This window comes from Cupressus sempervirens, chromosome 2 (genome assembly GCF_028749045.1).
Source record: "Cupressus sempervirens isolate cs-2001-9-10 chromosome 2, ASM2874904v1, whole genome shotgun sequence".
Classification (NCBI taxonomy): domain Eukaryota; kingdom Viridiplantae; phylum Streptophyta; class Pinopsida; order Cupressales; family Cupressaceae; genus Cupressus; species Cupressus sempervirens.
Window position 1 is genome coordinate 323,644,405 of NC_143119.1, and position 13,239 is coordinate 323,657,643.

A 13,239-nucleotide genomic window follows, 5' to 3' on the forward strand; every position below is an offset into this window, starting at 1 on the left:
TGGGGTCGAGCTTCAAGCATGTCCTTGAGCTCGAAGATTATTGGGTGGATTGTGACACTGAATTGGTGAGCAGAGAGATTTTATTCAAAGCTAACAGTTCAGCAAGTGAGAATGTATAAGGTGAATATTGATGTTGAAGGAATTGAAGACGACAGACAACATATGCAGTGGTCCACATAAAGAAAATCAAAGATACCCCCATCGATTTTGCCCATCTCTAGTGATCATAGCTCAAACCTTGGATGAGCTGATGGTAAGTATCATTCAAAGAATGGATAAGTGGGTAGAGTGGACCAAGGCGAGGAAGAAAAGAACAAGAGCATGGCCTTCAACTTTCAATCCCACACATGCCTCTCTTGCCACCGCCACCACTAGCAACTCAACCATGTCATCTCTCACGCCAGGTCCTGCACAAACCACTGGTAGAGGAGATGAACCCCCAGAGAAGGACATCCCTATCCATCCTACATGCAGAGGTGACCTGACCCCAAATATTGGACCTACCGGGGAAGAAGGGAAGGAAAAAGAAAAAGAAAAGGAATAGGAAGTCGAAGCAGAGACGAGTACTACTATGGTGGTAATCAATTTGGATGACTTAGATGGGAACTACCTAGATGATGGACCTGATGAAGACATGCAACCGTTGGAGACCCACAAGCTCAAGAAGGCTGAGGTAAAACTCCTATTTTTAGTACTTCTACTAACCTTGTTATGTTCCTCTTCTCTTCCAAGTAGAAGCGAACTCCTCTTGTGGCAAGGAAGCTCTTTGACGCAGATTCTCTCTAGTCTTCACTGAACATCTTGGCGATTGAGTCATGGATGGAGAACACGTTGGAAAAAAAAGGAATAGAGCAGAAGAAAGTGCTCATGCCAAGGATCTAATTCCCCATACAGTACAACCATTCGTACTAGTCTAGAAGACAATGAAGCCACACACTTTGGCTGCTCTCGGGAGAGATACCACCTCCGGCCTTGTTATGGAAATAGCTCAGGCTCAAGGAGAAGGAGCTTTGGCTTCTCTCTCCCTTGTGGATTTCAATGTACAGGCGCATGAGATGGGCCCTGTCCGCCACGACACCATGGTTAGAATGTGGAAGTCCACCAATCGACATATAGAAGGGGAGCTCAAGGAGTTGAAGATATCTAAAGCTTGCCTGAAGGCTTCTAATAAAGAACTTTCAGAGTATCTTAGGCAATTGCTCACCCCGCTGGCATTTCTCGTAGGGGATTCCTCCATCGTCAAGTCCTTCGACCTGTTTGCAGAGGAGAGCAAAGCTTTGATTGCCAAATTGCAAGAAGAAAGGCATTTTGGCCAAATTGGGCCGAGGACATGAAAATCAGGGTCTTACCCTTGATTGAGAAGTTGGACATCCTTTACAAAAGGGTCGTGAAATTAAACGAGATTATGTTCACCAATCTCAAATCCCTCAAGACAGATGTGGAGAAGTACAAAGATTCATGTTGTTGTTGCATGAACTCATGAGTTTGAAGGTTGAAAATGCCATTGGCTTGGGAGTCTTGAAGAACAGTGATGAACCCTTGTTGTATTGGATGTGTTCTCTAGAATTTAAAACAAAGAGTATGGTCAAGGCTGAGAAGCAATTGAACAAAGTACATGATTTGGTGAATAAGACAGAAGGGACCATTTTTGGTTACCTTCGAGAGCTACACATGGAGTCTCGCATGAGCAAAGATGGTGAGGTGGTTGACATTGAACACATGAAGACTGCATATCAAGATTTCATTGATGAGTCGCCTTGCCAATTTCCAAATCTCTGAACTCCATAAGTTAACCACATTAGATGGGATGATGACAAAGGTGTTAGAGAAGTTGCAAACCCAGGTCGACATTGTTGAGGGGCTAGTTACAGACCATGACTATTGGATGATTCATTCGAATAATGTGCAGATTCTCAACGCCGAGGATCTATTAGCCATCTTAGGGGCAATGAAAAGGTATAAGGCGAGCCAAGAAGTGCCAAGCTGACTGATTATGGAAGCTGAAGCGTTTCAGCTCCCCAAACTTAATTATTGCTCTGTTCTAAAATGACAAGTGTCATTCCCCTCTCATTTTGGGCTTCTCTTCTGCCTTCTTGAAGATGCTATCTTTGTAACAGCCGAAAGTTAAAGGGCCTATACGTAACATTTTAAAAATCAATGAAATGATTGGCAAATTTTGGTGTGAAATTCTTCCCCCATTGCATAGACAATTGAGTGAGTCTCGAGAGTTTTACCACTGTTTGTTGTTCAAATAGTTAGTTATCTTTATGTTTTGCACATGGGAAATGAACATAAATCGAATTGAATGGCGTTGAATTCAAAGTGAAGTTGAGTCTTTCCTTTAATTTGAAGTTAATGGTAATCAGAGTGTTACTAAAGGTTGGTTGTGTTCCTTTCACTATTCATTTGCATGTGTAGATGTTAATCAATTGCATTTATTGAACCGCTCATGTGAAAGTATCATAGTTGTATGTTTAATTAGATGAAAGATTTAGGAGTTCAACTTATTCATAGTTGTGAGTGAGATTTAATTTAGTTGCAGACCAATTTTCCTTCCTAAACCTTTTGTGGAGATGAAGGGTTTGGATACGACCTCTGTTGCTCTCGGGTTAAGAGCATACTCATGTTAACTAGGACTTGGACAAAATTCATTGCACACCTCATACACAAAGGAGCTGTACCTTTCAAATTCATAGGTAAGTCTCAGGGCATGACCGAGGCTTTCCAACTGTTGAGAAACAATTTTTCCTCTACCTATAACAAATGAATTTTCTTAACTAAAAAGATAGAGCTATATTCTGAATTTAAAACAGATATGAAAACAATACTTCAACCAATTTACTGAAGTGAACATCTTTAATTCCATTTTATGTGAAATTAATTGAATTAACATCCAACTGAAACAACAACCAATTGAAATAATTGATTTCTATCATAATTATAGAAAGAACTGAAATCATTACCATTAGTTCTATGATATTGAATATTCACAAGAGAAAGTAATTGCATAGTAAAGAATGGTAGAAGAACATACAAAATCTAACTGGAGAGTCTCGTAATGGTTGTGCAAGTATCGGCTTTAGGATAAGAGGAGAAGCATTAGCTTAGGCTTAACCTCCCAACGATGGACCATATCAATCCCCACACAATCTTTTGATAAGAAAGACCCTCCCTACCCCGAGGCTTGGGGCACTATTAGTCCAACCATCTGAGCAATACCGATGTTTAGAATGTCCGCTCAGTAATAGACGGCCATGTCTGATTAACTGGTGCCATTGACATCATGTGATCTAAAGAAGACAAGCATGCCTTTAACGACCTTGGCCAAGGTTTTAGATGGGTTTCTAATTCTCGATCACCACCGCTCGACTTGACAACAGGGTAAGTAGATTGAACATGCATGGGCTTATTGAATAGTTCTTTAAAAATAAAGTTATCATGTCAATTTTGATTCCTGTTCTTTGTTTGTGTAGAACTTCCTTTCCACTTCTTTGCCCTCTCTCTTGCGCATCTAGCCGGGGTGAGTCCTGGGTGTCTGTTCATAGAGGATATCGATTCATTTACTGAAACTCAACTGATGGAAGATAATATTTTGTATTGACATGAAGCCATCCTTGAGACTCAAGGAGTTCTCTCAAGAAAAATCAGAGGATTATAATTTAGAATTAAAAGACAAGCTGATTCGAAAATGGAAACATAACATGACATACTCATTTGGTTTCAGACTCAACATGGTCAGATAACTTGATAAGCTTGATCGAATGAACTATTCAATAGTCTTACTTCACTTCACAGCCAACCATTGAACAAATAACATTGGAAATCCTTGAAACTCCCTTGCATCTAGATTTCGGATGCAGTAAATATACCAAATAAAGAATAGAAGCTATTCACATAACGTGATCAATGATGGATTTGAACTTGGTTAATCCCGACTGGCTGGCTCTCAAAATTTGGATTGCCAACATGGATTTCAGAATATTGGGTCCCTTCGATAGCAAAAACAGCAAGCTTGGATTTACTTCTAATGTTGGCCGTATGAAAAAGAGTAAGAAAATGAGAAGGAAGAATGGTGAAGGAAAGTAGTATTGATGATAGCTGCAAGACACACTATCGAGCTTTAAATGTAAAACAATATAGAAGGCTTCAATTGAAGCCACAACTCTTGATGACAGTTACAAGAAAATATTATTAGGTTCACCAATTCAAAAGAAGGAAATCGCCAAGTTTACTCATCATCTCTCATAGAGACTTATAATTCTAAAATAAAGAATTCGAAGGACTCCTTATTAAAAGAATTATATATATATATATATTTTTCAAATGGTGTCATCATACTATTATTGTGTCCAAGGTTCTACCTATTAGGACACACATATCTATATACATGCATAATTGGGAGAGTATTTTATCTTCATATCCTCTATCTATCTATCTATCTATCTATCTATATGTATATGCATATTTTAAATAGAGATGAGCTTGAATAATTTAATACCATGGTGGCACCATACCTTTATACTTATGTGCATATATATATATATATATATAATGAAATGATGAGAATACCAACATAAACCATTTAAAGGTACAAATTTTGATTATGTTTAAATATTTAATGTTTTATTTGTTGTCCAAGTAGCTCTTGCGTGTCCAATGTATGTACCTTGTTATGAAGTCGCTAGGTCCTTACCAAGGTAGTTATAGGTCATACCTGTTGATCGGATAAATGGACTGAGGTAGTGCCCCATTCCGTAGATCCCGTAAAGCAATGCTTCTCCCCGTCGTCTGTGCTTGCAACTACTTGTGCAACATTTTCCACAATAAGAACAAGTTCTCCATGATAAATCCATACCAACATATAACACAGATAATAGTAGAGAAACTAGTTAACTATCATCTTACAGTAAACAAGCAACTACTAACTACCATCATCAACATATGACAAGTAATGGCTAACTACCATCATCAATAAACAATTATACATAATAATTGATAACAATCAGATTCATATGAAACAACGGTTACACATGAATAGGAAAAAACAATAGTTTTTAACTAATCATCTCAACGACTATAATAAATTTTTAAATAGGTCAAAATTTTGTGATGTGACACTACTAATCAGGCATCAGAGTGGAACACAAAGAATATCTAAGGGAACAATCTGTTATTTGACACCCTGCGTGTGAGATAGATCTTTTCATACATGCTTGCATGTATTTTTTCTTCCTAATTGAATATGATTGAAGAGACTACTTAAATTGGTGAGAAAGGATCTAATGCACTCAAATTAATTGAGGTGGTCAATATTCTTCTTTAAATAGTAGAAGAGAAAAGACAACCAACTAGAGATAACCAAGGCAATACTGCCCCAGAGGTGATGACTGGTTATTCATTTATGGTTCCTCCTCGGATGGCATTTTTGACCTTCACCATGTGGTCGCATTCCCTTACTCTGATGATGCTCTTTCCCTACTCGTGAGATAGATCTTCGCCTACATTTGTTGACAAGGAAGGAATAGTCACCATCACTATTACAAAATTATAGCAGAAAACCATTTATAGTATTGTAAATACATTGTCTATCCATGAATAAAATCCCAAATATAAATCATTGACTAAATATTCCACATAAATGAAATCAGAATCATATTTCTTATTTTTAATAAATGAAATCCACTTAATTGATTATCATCTTACTTTAAATGAAACAATTATTATAGGTACATAAGAAAAGAATGTAATATTGCTTGCGTTGGAGCTGATGATTCACTTCTTAGCCTAATGTACTAATAATCATGAAGACAAATTTCATTCTTGTAATTTTCCTTGAATTCACTTCTTAACCTGTTGTACTAACAGTCTTGAAGGCGAATTCATCCTTGTAGTTTTCCTTAAATTCCTTAGGAGCAAAGGCATGATTGAACTTGCAACCCAGATATAAAAACACAACTTAGTTCGTCATTCCCTTCTATCCTATTGATCCTTGAATGTCCATCTTAAAATCTCCACCTTCCCTAAAAGTTTAAAACTTAAGAATACAAACTTCTTGAGGATGAGAATAAAACATAATTTTAGGAAACCTAAGGTTGTAGAAGTCTCTAAATTCCTCTAGCCTCCCTCCTTATTAGTTCTCACTGGATGCCCCTGTTCACCTCCTCCCCTCACGTTAGGAATTGAATGAACATGTCAGACTTGATATTTATAGACAGTACATTACTACTACTTGGAGGAATCCTCTTGGAGGCTTACGTCCGACAATGGCCTTCTATGGTGAGCACTTTCTGGAGATTCGTGATGGGGTTATTGTTCGTCCTAGCTACCTATCTTGATGTTGGTGTCATGTCCTCTCTAGGCTCCTTCAGAGTTGGTTCTCACCGTCTTCGGGGTCACACAATCCATCATATGGATAGAGATGATTGGATTTGTTAGCTTTGTACTTTAGCTGAGGTTGAGATAGAGACTCACTTTGTTTTCCATTGCCCTATCTTTTATGAGATCAGAGGGAGATGTCATTGCCTATTCTGGGACTATTTCTCTCTTTCAACATTCTTCAATTACATTGATCAGATGTGTCTTGCACTTTACCTTCAGAAAGCCACCCTACTCTGTGGTAGTACTTTGTAGTCACTACTTCCTCACTGTCATACCTCGGATCAGCTCATTAGTGCCTTTTTCTCACCCTTATCTCCACCACGGGGTGTGAAAAGGCCGTCTATAACTACCACCATCGATCACTCCACGTCTGTGAGACCCTGCAACAGTTTTTCCCGACAGTGACACTCCTCCAGCAACTCTCAAAGACAGTGCAAGGCTCATTTGCAGTTATATCCTTATGTGACCAAATTCTTTATGCCAACAAAGGATTCCTAGTCCTTCCCTTGGCACTTATCTTCTCTTCTTGTTTCTTGCTTGCTTTTTTCGGACACCGTTTGGTGCTCCTGCTTCTCTCTGCTATCTTGTTGTAAGCTGTCAGTCCCATAGACCCTTTTTGCGGTCTTTTGTTGGACATTAATAATATTATCTTATCTTATCTAGCATCACGTGAATTGTTTGAGGTCTTGGACTTTGCCTGGCATTTGATGTCAGAGATCTTTACATTTCAGTTTGAAATTTTCTCCCCATTTGATTGATTGTGTTACAGCTAATGACAGAGTGTATTCCCTTATTCACCGTCATATTGATGGTCTCAAAGGTAATCTTCATCTCTGTGATTTGCCAATAAATTCTCAGTTGCAGGTACATGACCGACCTTCCTGCCCAAATATGAGGACAACTTTATTCATCCACACCTTTGGATTGAATTGATCAGAACTCTCTTCAATCTGAACACCAAATTTCTGAAGATCTGCTTAAGATCGGAGATCATCACATTAGATATGCACAAGTAGTATACAATTTTGATTGGATAGTTGATCGAAGATGAGTAGTATACAATTTGGACTGGATACTTGATCGAAGATGGGTTTTTCTGTAACTCATTTAAGGAATTTTTTATGGCAGGCTTATGGTAGAAATGCTATTAGGAAGTGGAAGTCCAGGACTGTTTTAATTAAACTCTGGATGCATGATTATTGGAAGAGGACTTCAGCCTGATCAACCAGCTTGCCTGGCCTTGAATTGTGCTTATACTTTCTTGGACAGGTAGAAACCTGAGTTCTCATACAGCTCGTAGATGGCTTGGAATTTACTAAACCATTGTTCAATGTGCTTATGTCCTCAATATGTCCCTATAAACTGTGGGACATCACCTTTATACCAGTTTTCTCTGCCTTGGAAGCTCGTCAATTCTGTAAGCATATTTCCTATTCGTTGAAGACTTAAGTGCATAAGGGGTTGGTAATTCCATAGTGTAATGGTTAAATTGTCATATTGTGTTTCTTTCCACCAAGGTTTAACCCCCTACTGGCTGTTATTACTAAGTGATCCATGTTTGGGATGAGGTCCCTTATCTTTGGCGTCAATGGTATATAACTCCGGTTAAAAGCATTAACCTCAAATTTAGGAAAAAATACTTAAGTGCATAAGAGTGTCTATCAAATAGCAGATCACATAAAATTTTGTGACAAGCTGTTGATGAAAGGAGCACCTGATAATGGTCCATCTAATATTCTAAAGTATCCTTCCCCTGGAAAGATATGTTATGTAAATACTAAATAAGAATGAATATGGGCTAAAGGCCTTAACCTTTGGCAGCCATGCAGTAAAAACACAAAGCGTCATTTGGCATTTGGCATTTGTTCATCCTTGAATTCTGCCTTCTTTTGAACTCCACTTTCAAAAAGCTCTTTTATCATCATGGCATAAAGAGAAATCATTGATAAACCAATTGTTATTAGCACTATTGGCCTTCCAAGGCCCAACCACTATACCAAAAGATTGTCGTGAGAGTGGCATCCATAGGCATTAAGGGTGGCCTTGTGGTTACTCACTCGAGCATCCGAAGATTTACAACTATCCCATACTGACGCATGGCTGCTGGGTGACATTTCCCACATGTAGGGACATTACAGGTCCACCATGCTCTACAGGTCTCAACCTTGATACCTCATCATTGTTATGACAAGGCCAAACCACTACACGATAAGACTGGCCTGGTGGTGAGGCTGACACCCACAACTGTTAAGGGTGGGCCATAGGTGTTCCACCCAAGCATCCGAGGATTTATGACGACCTGATAGACACACATGGCTGCTGGGGCACATCCCTCGGCGCACGGACATGACAGAAGGAATTTAATGTGTTTTTATCTAGCAACCTCAGTGGTTAACGATATTGCTTCATATAGCTAAAGATGAAGATTTCAATTTTGAATCCATGAGAAGTTCTTGTGTAAAATTCTAGGTGATAATAATTTGGACATTCCATGATCGAATCTGGACACGTGAAAATGCTTGGAAAGGTGATTGTGGCAGTTAGTCTTGACTCCTGGTGCCATTAATTATTCCCACATCTTTCCTCTGCTTCTATTTGGACGATTCCTCTATGTCAATACAACTGATGTCTATAGCTCCAACCTCTTGTACCTCACTTTAGAAATGCTTTAATTTTGTCTTTGCTTTGGACTTCATGGTACAACTGAGTGAATGTTTAGTTATGGAAACAAATATTGGAAGAGGTGACAAGGGACTTTGGAATGAAGGCAATATATGTGAAACATTTGGTTTGCAAAAATTAGAAAGTAAATAAGAGTCTCATCTGCCCAGACTAAATTATTATTTCTGAATGACAATGGGACATGCATCCACAATAGCTTCATTTTTAAAAGCAAGTTGAAAACACTCAAAAATCATTAGTCACTCCTTTAAACGAGTCACTCATGCCATATATTGTGGACGAGTTTTCTTCTTACTCTTGGTGATTTCCACTGCAAATAATCTCACAAAATCGGTGGAAAAGACACGAGTTTGTAAAGTCTAAATTTTTTTCAGACATTTTCATGTGTATCCAGTCACGATGCAATGGGGAGGAAGTATATTATTCCGCAACATGAGAGACAGCGAAGGGCTCAGTGGACAGGAGACGAAAAGTTTCAGCTGTTGAGACTCGAGAGTTAATAATATTTTTCCCGAGTCATTGCATACATCCATTCCAATGCAATTCATAAATACCACATGTATTTATCAAGGTTGCACGGGTACGTGGATACGGGAACGGGTACGGGTACGCATATTTTTCAAAATAGGGGACGGGGGTACGTGTGTATGCCTATTTTTTCTATATAATTAATATTTTATAGAAAATATAAAAATCAAAATATATGTCATGAGTCATGACATTGAGCATTCAAAACAAGAAATTTGAAATATATATATATGCTATTGCTGAATATTTAATGTGTAAAATATTTTTCATAATAGGGGACGGAGGTACTTGGGTATGTCAAACTTATTTAAAAATTATACCTTTATATTTATAAAACATCTGAAATTATGAGTCATGACAATGGTTTTTCAAAACAAGAACAGTGATAAAGTTTGCAAATGTAATGTATTGTTTTCAGTTTCAGATTTGCTATATGTTTGAAATAATAATACATGATAAATGCTTAGATGCATAACAAAGAAGGCAGACTTTAAACATGAACAAGAGGATCCTAAATCATATAACAATGACACATTGCAAATGATAAACTTATGACTTGAACAGTGATAAAGTTTATTGTTAATGAGTATCAAAGTTTCAAACTGATTTGGTATTGAATTACATTTGATAAACAACAAGCTAATACAAAAATAAAAAATCAAAAAAAAATCAGAATCTTAATCAGGGTCCTTAGCTATGATGCTCTCCACCGAGTACCCGGTACGTGGGATATGTGTACCCGGTACTTAGGTACGTGGGTACTCGGTGGGTACGAGTACCAGGGGTGTGGGTACGAGTACCCATGCAACCTTGGTATTTATTAATAAATATTAAACTGTTAAAGCAAAAAACACCAAAATTTCTTATTGCAAGTTTTAAATTATCGAATGGCAATAATAAGCCTGGTAAATACAATATCACTAGATGTAGTATAATATTTAAATCTTTTATGCATTTAATAATTAGAGTTTTAAACAATCAAACATAATATACTAGTTTATATTTTATAACTTTAAGCTCATTCATTTTTAATTTAAATTATTAATCGAATCATCAATTTATTTAAAACTTTAAAGTCATTTATCATTTTATGCATTTAATAATTTTAACAGTATTTTAGTATTACCGGTGCATATGTGTGTTTTTTTAAGAATATTTCAAAGATTTATATATTTTCGAGTGTTAGATAAATTTGCCGAGTTTTCCACCAAGATTTTGTCAAGTCTCGAGTTTATAATTTTTTTTGTGTCAGCCGAGTCATAGCTGAGTCTGAGTTTTTCATCTTAGCATGAAAACAATGTCCATATGAATCTTTTTGGCTATTTTACGAAAACAATGGCCTTTACCCTGTGAACAGGCTACAGAAAGAGAGACGGTGGTGTTTATTAAATTATTAACCCGCATTGGCAACAAGATATGATTTAAGTCATCTAGAATAAATCTCTTTCATTAGAACAGGTGGGATTTTTCTGGCATTGAAAACTATTTTTCACCGTACAAGTAAGGACAACTTCATACATAAGCATCTTTTGTTTTCTAGCAGCAGTGCTTCTGCAGATGTAAATTCAGTGCTTCATTTTGTCATTTTGGCATTTGACTCTAATGCTTGTTGCTGTTTGCTCCAGTGCCCACATTTCGGTCTTGATCAATTTTCCATGTAATGTTTTATTAGTGTGCTCATCCTAAATACTTAAGACTAATCTTCTTCTTCTAATATTTTAGAGCTTCTCTTTTATTGGCTTAAGCACTGTTCTCTGATTTTCTCTAATTGCTGTCGCTATTATTTGCTGCTGTGTGCTCTTCTTCCTTGCCGTATCTCTTTCACAATGTACACGACCTCCTTGGCATCGGCCTCAATTTGCATGGCTGCACCATGTTAATTTTTTCATGTTAAACTAGGTGTTGATGAAGCAAACTATTTTGGGATCAATTGGAATTTAGAAGACAACGAGCTGCTGTGCTTCATGTGTCATGCTCCCAATTAAAAGAACAAATCTATCAATTTGCAGCAACAAATAATTGTTTTTTACAGTATTTATTAATAAACAAATAAATTAAGACTACAATTAAATATATTAACAATAAAAAAATGATTTTTGTTTTGTTGGCTGACCTGGATGATACAATTTTATTTTTCTTTCCTTTGGACCACTGGGCTGACTTGGAAGATTAATATGGACAAGCACCTATTTAAAAAAGAAAGAGCCTTATAATTACCATCACAAAATTGCAGAATTTGCCTTGAGCACGATTTCTTCTGCCTGGGATGAAAGCCTCAGGTGGCATCCTCAAGGTAGGAGAATACCCTTGTGTCCTCTGTCATCTGCCTATCAGATCAGTGTGGCATTCTCTTTGCTGAATGTCATTGTACTTCCTGTTGTGCCCACACAGTATCTATAGCAGGAGAAATGCAGTTCATTGTAAAGATTATCATCACAGGATAGATGAGGAGATAAGTTGGGTCTGCTACCTGGGCAAATAAAGAGAAAACTCTGTAGTAGTGCATCCCACAGCTGTTGCTTTAGATGCACTGTTTCCTAGGTGCATAATCATCAATGGACCTCCAGTCCATAGGAAGCAGCTGCCTTTGAGAGTCTACTAATAGTTAGTATGAGATCCTGAACAAGCACTGTCATATTTGCATGATTGGAGCTAATACAGTCGAGTATGAATAGAGTTAATTAGGACCATTGTTGGATAATTGTTAGATTGGATTGTAAAAGATGTAAGTATTAAAAATAATAATTGAGAAATAGGTTAGTGCATCATAATACTGTTGTAAAATTGTCTATTGGTAATACTTTATGGGATGTGAAGTGTAATCCTTTTTTGGACTGCAGAGAATACAATGTGCAAAATCAAAGTATGAATATAATTAATTAGGACCATTGTTGGATAATATTATTAGATTGGATTGTAAAAGATGTAAGTTTTAAAAATAGTAATTGAGAAATAGGTTAGGGCATCATAATACTGTTGTAAAATTGTCTATTGTTAATACTATATGGGATGTGAAGTGTAATCCTTTTTTGGACTGCAGAGAATACAATATGCAAAAACAAAGTCAGATGCTATAGCAAAGGCCGATGGTACTTTTGTTCCAAGGGAAAAACGAAAACGTCAAGATGAGAGAGGTACTCTATACACTTATCGTGGGAAGAATTTGGATATTTTTGGGTTATTAGTTGTTGCACTAAAATATTCTTGAACTAGGGGAAATCCCTTGTATCTTAGTTTATTGTTATTTTTTTTTGGTTTGAACTTCATATAGGAGATCTTTTCTTATTTAATCTCTTTTAATGATCAATTTAGGAACAAATTTTTAGTGTGTCTGTAAAAATATATTCTTTGGTAATAAATCTGTCCTTGATGCTTGTAGTTGGCGGACATGATTTCTTCTGAAGTACAAACTTTCATAGGTTTTCTTTTGTAAAGATATAGACTTGATTAATAAAGTAGTCCTCCACAGGTATTTTTTCTAAAGATAGACTTGATTAATAAATTAGTCCTCCTTTAGGCTTGTAGTTCGGTTCGATGATTTCTTCCTAAATATCCTTGATGTATATACCTTGTTAGTTTTGCGCTATTAGTCGGAATACTGGACCAAGCATGTTGAATTGAGTCTTACATTGCACAGTATAGTGGTTTTTA

At 36.9% G+C, this 13,239-nt stretch overlaps 1 protein-coding gene across 1 annotated transcript in view; it reads left to right on the plus strand.

Annotated features, from left to right (window-relative positions):
- The window catches only part of U1A (spliceosomal protein U1A), a 195,090-nt gene that overhangs the window by 41,898 nt on the left and 139,953 nt on the right, over positions 1 to 13,239 (plus strand). Inside the window, exon 3 of the mRNA XM_089813586.1 lies at positions 12,629 to 12,722. Within this exon, the coding sequence (XP_089669712.1) occupies positions 12,629 to 12,722 (94 nt within the window). The remainder of the gene's footprint in view (positions 1 to 12,628; positions 12,723 to 13,239) is intronic.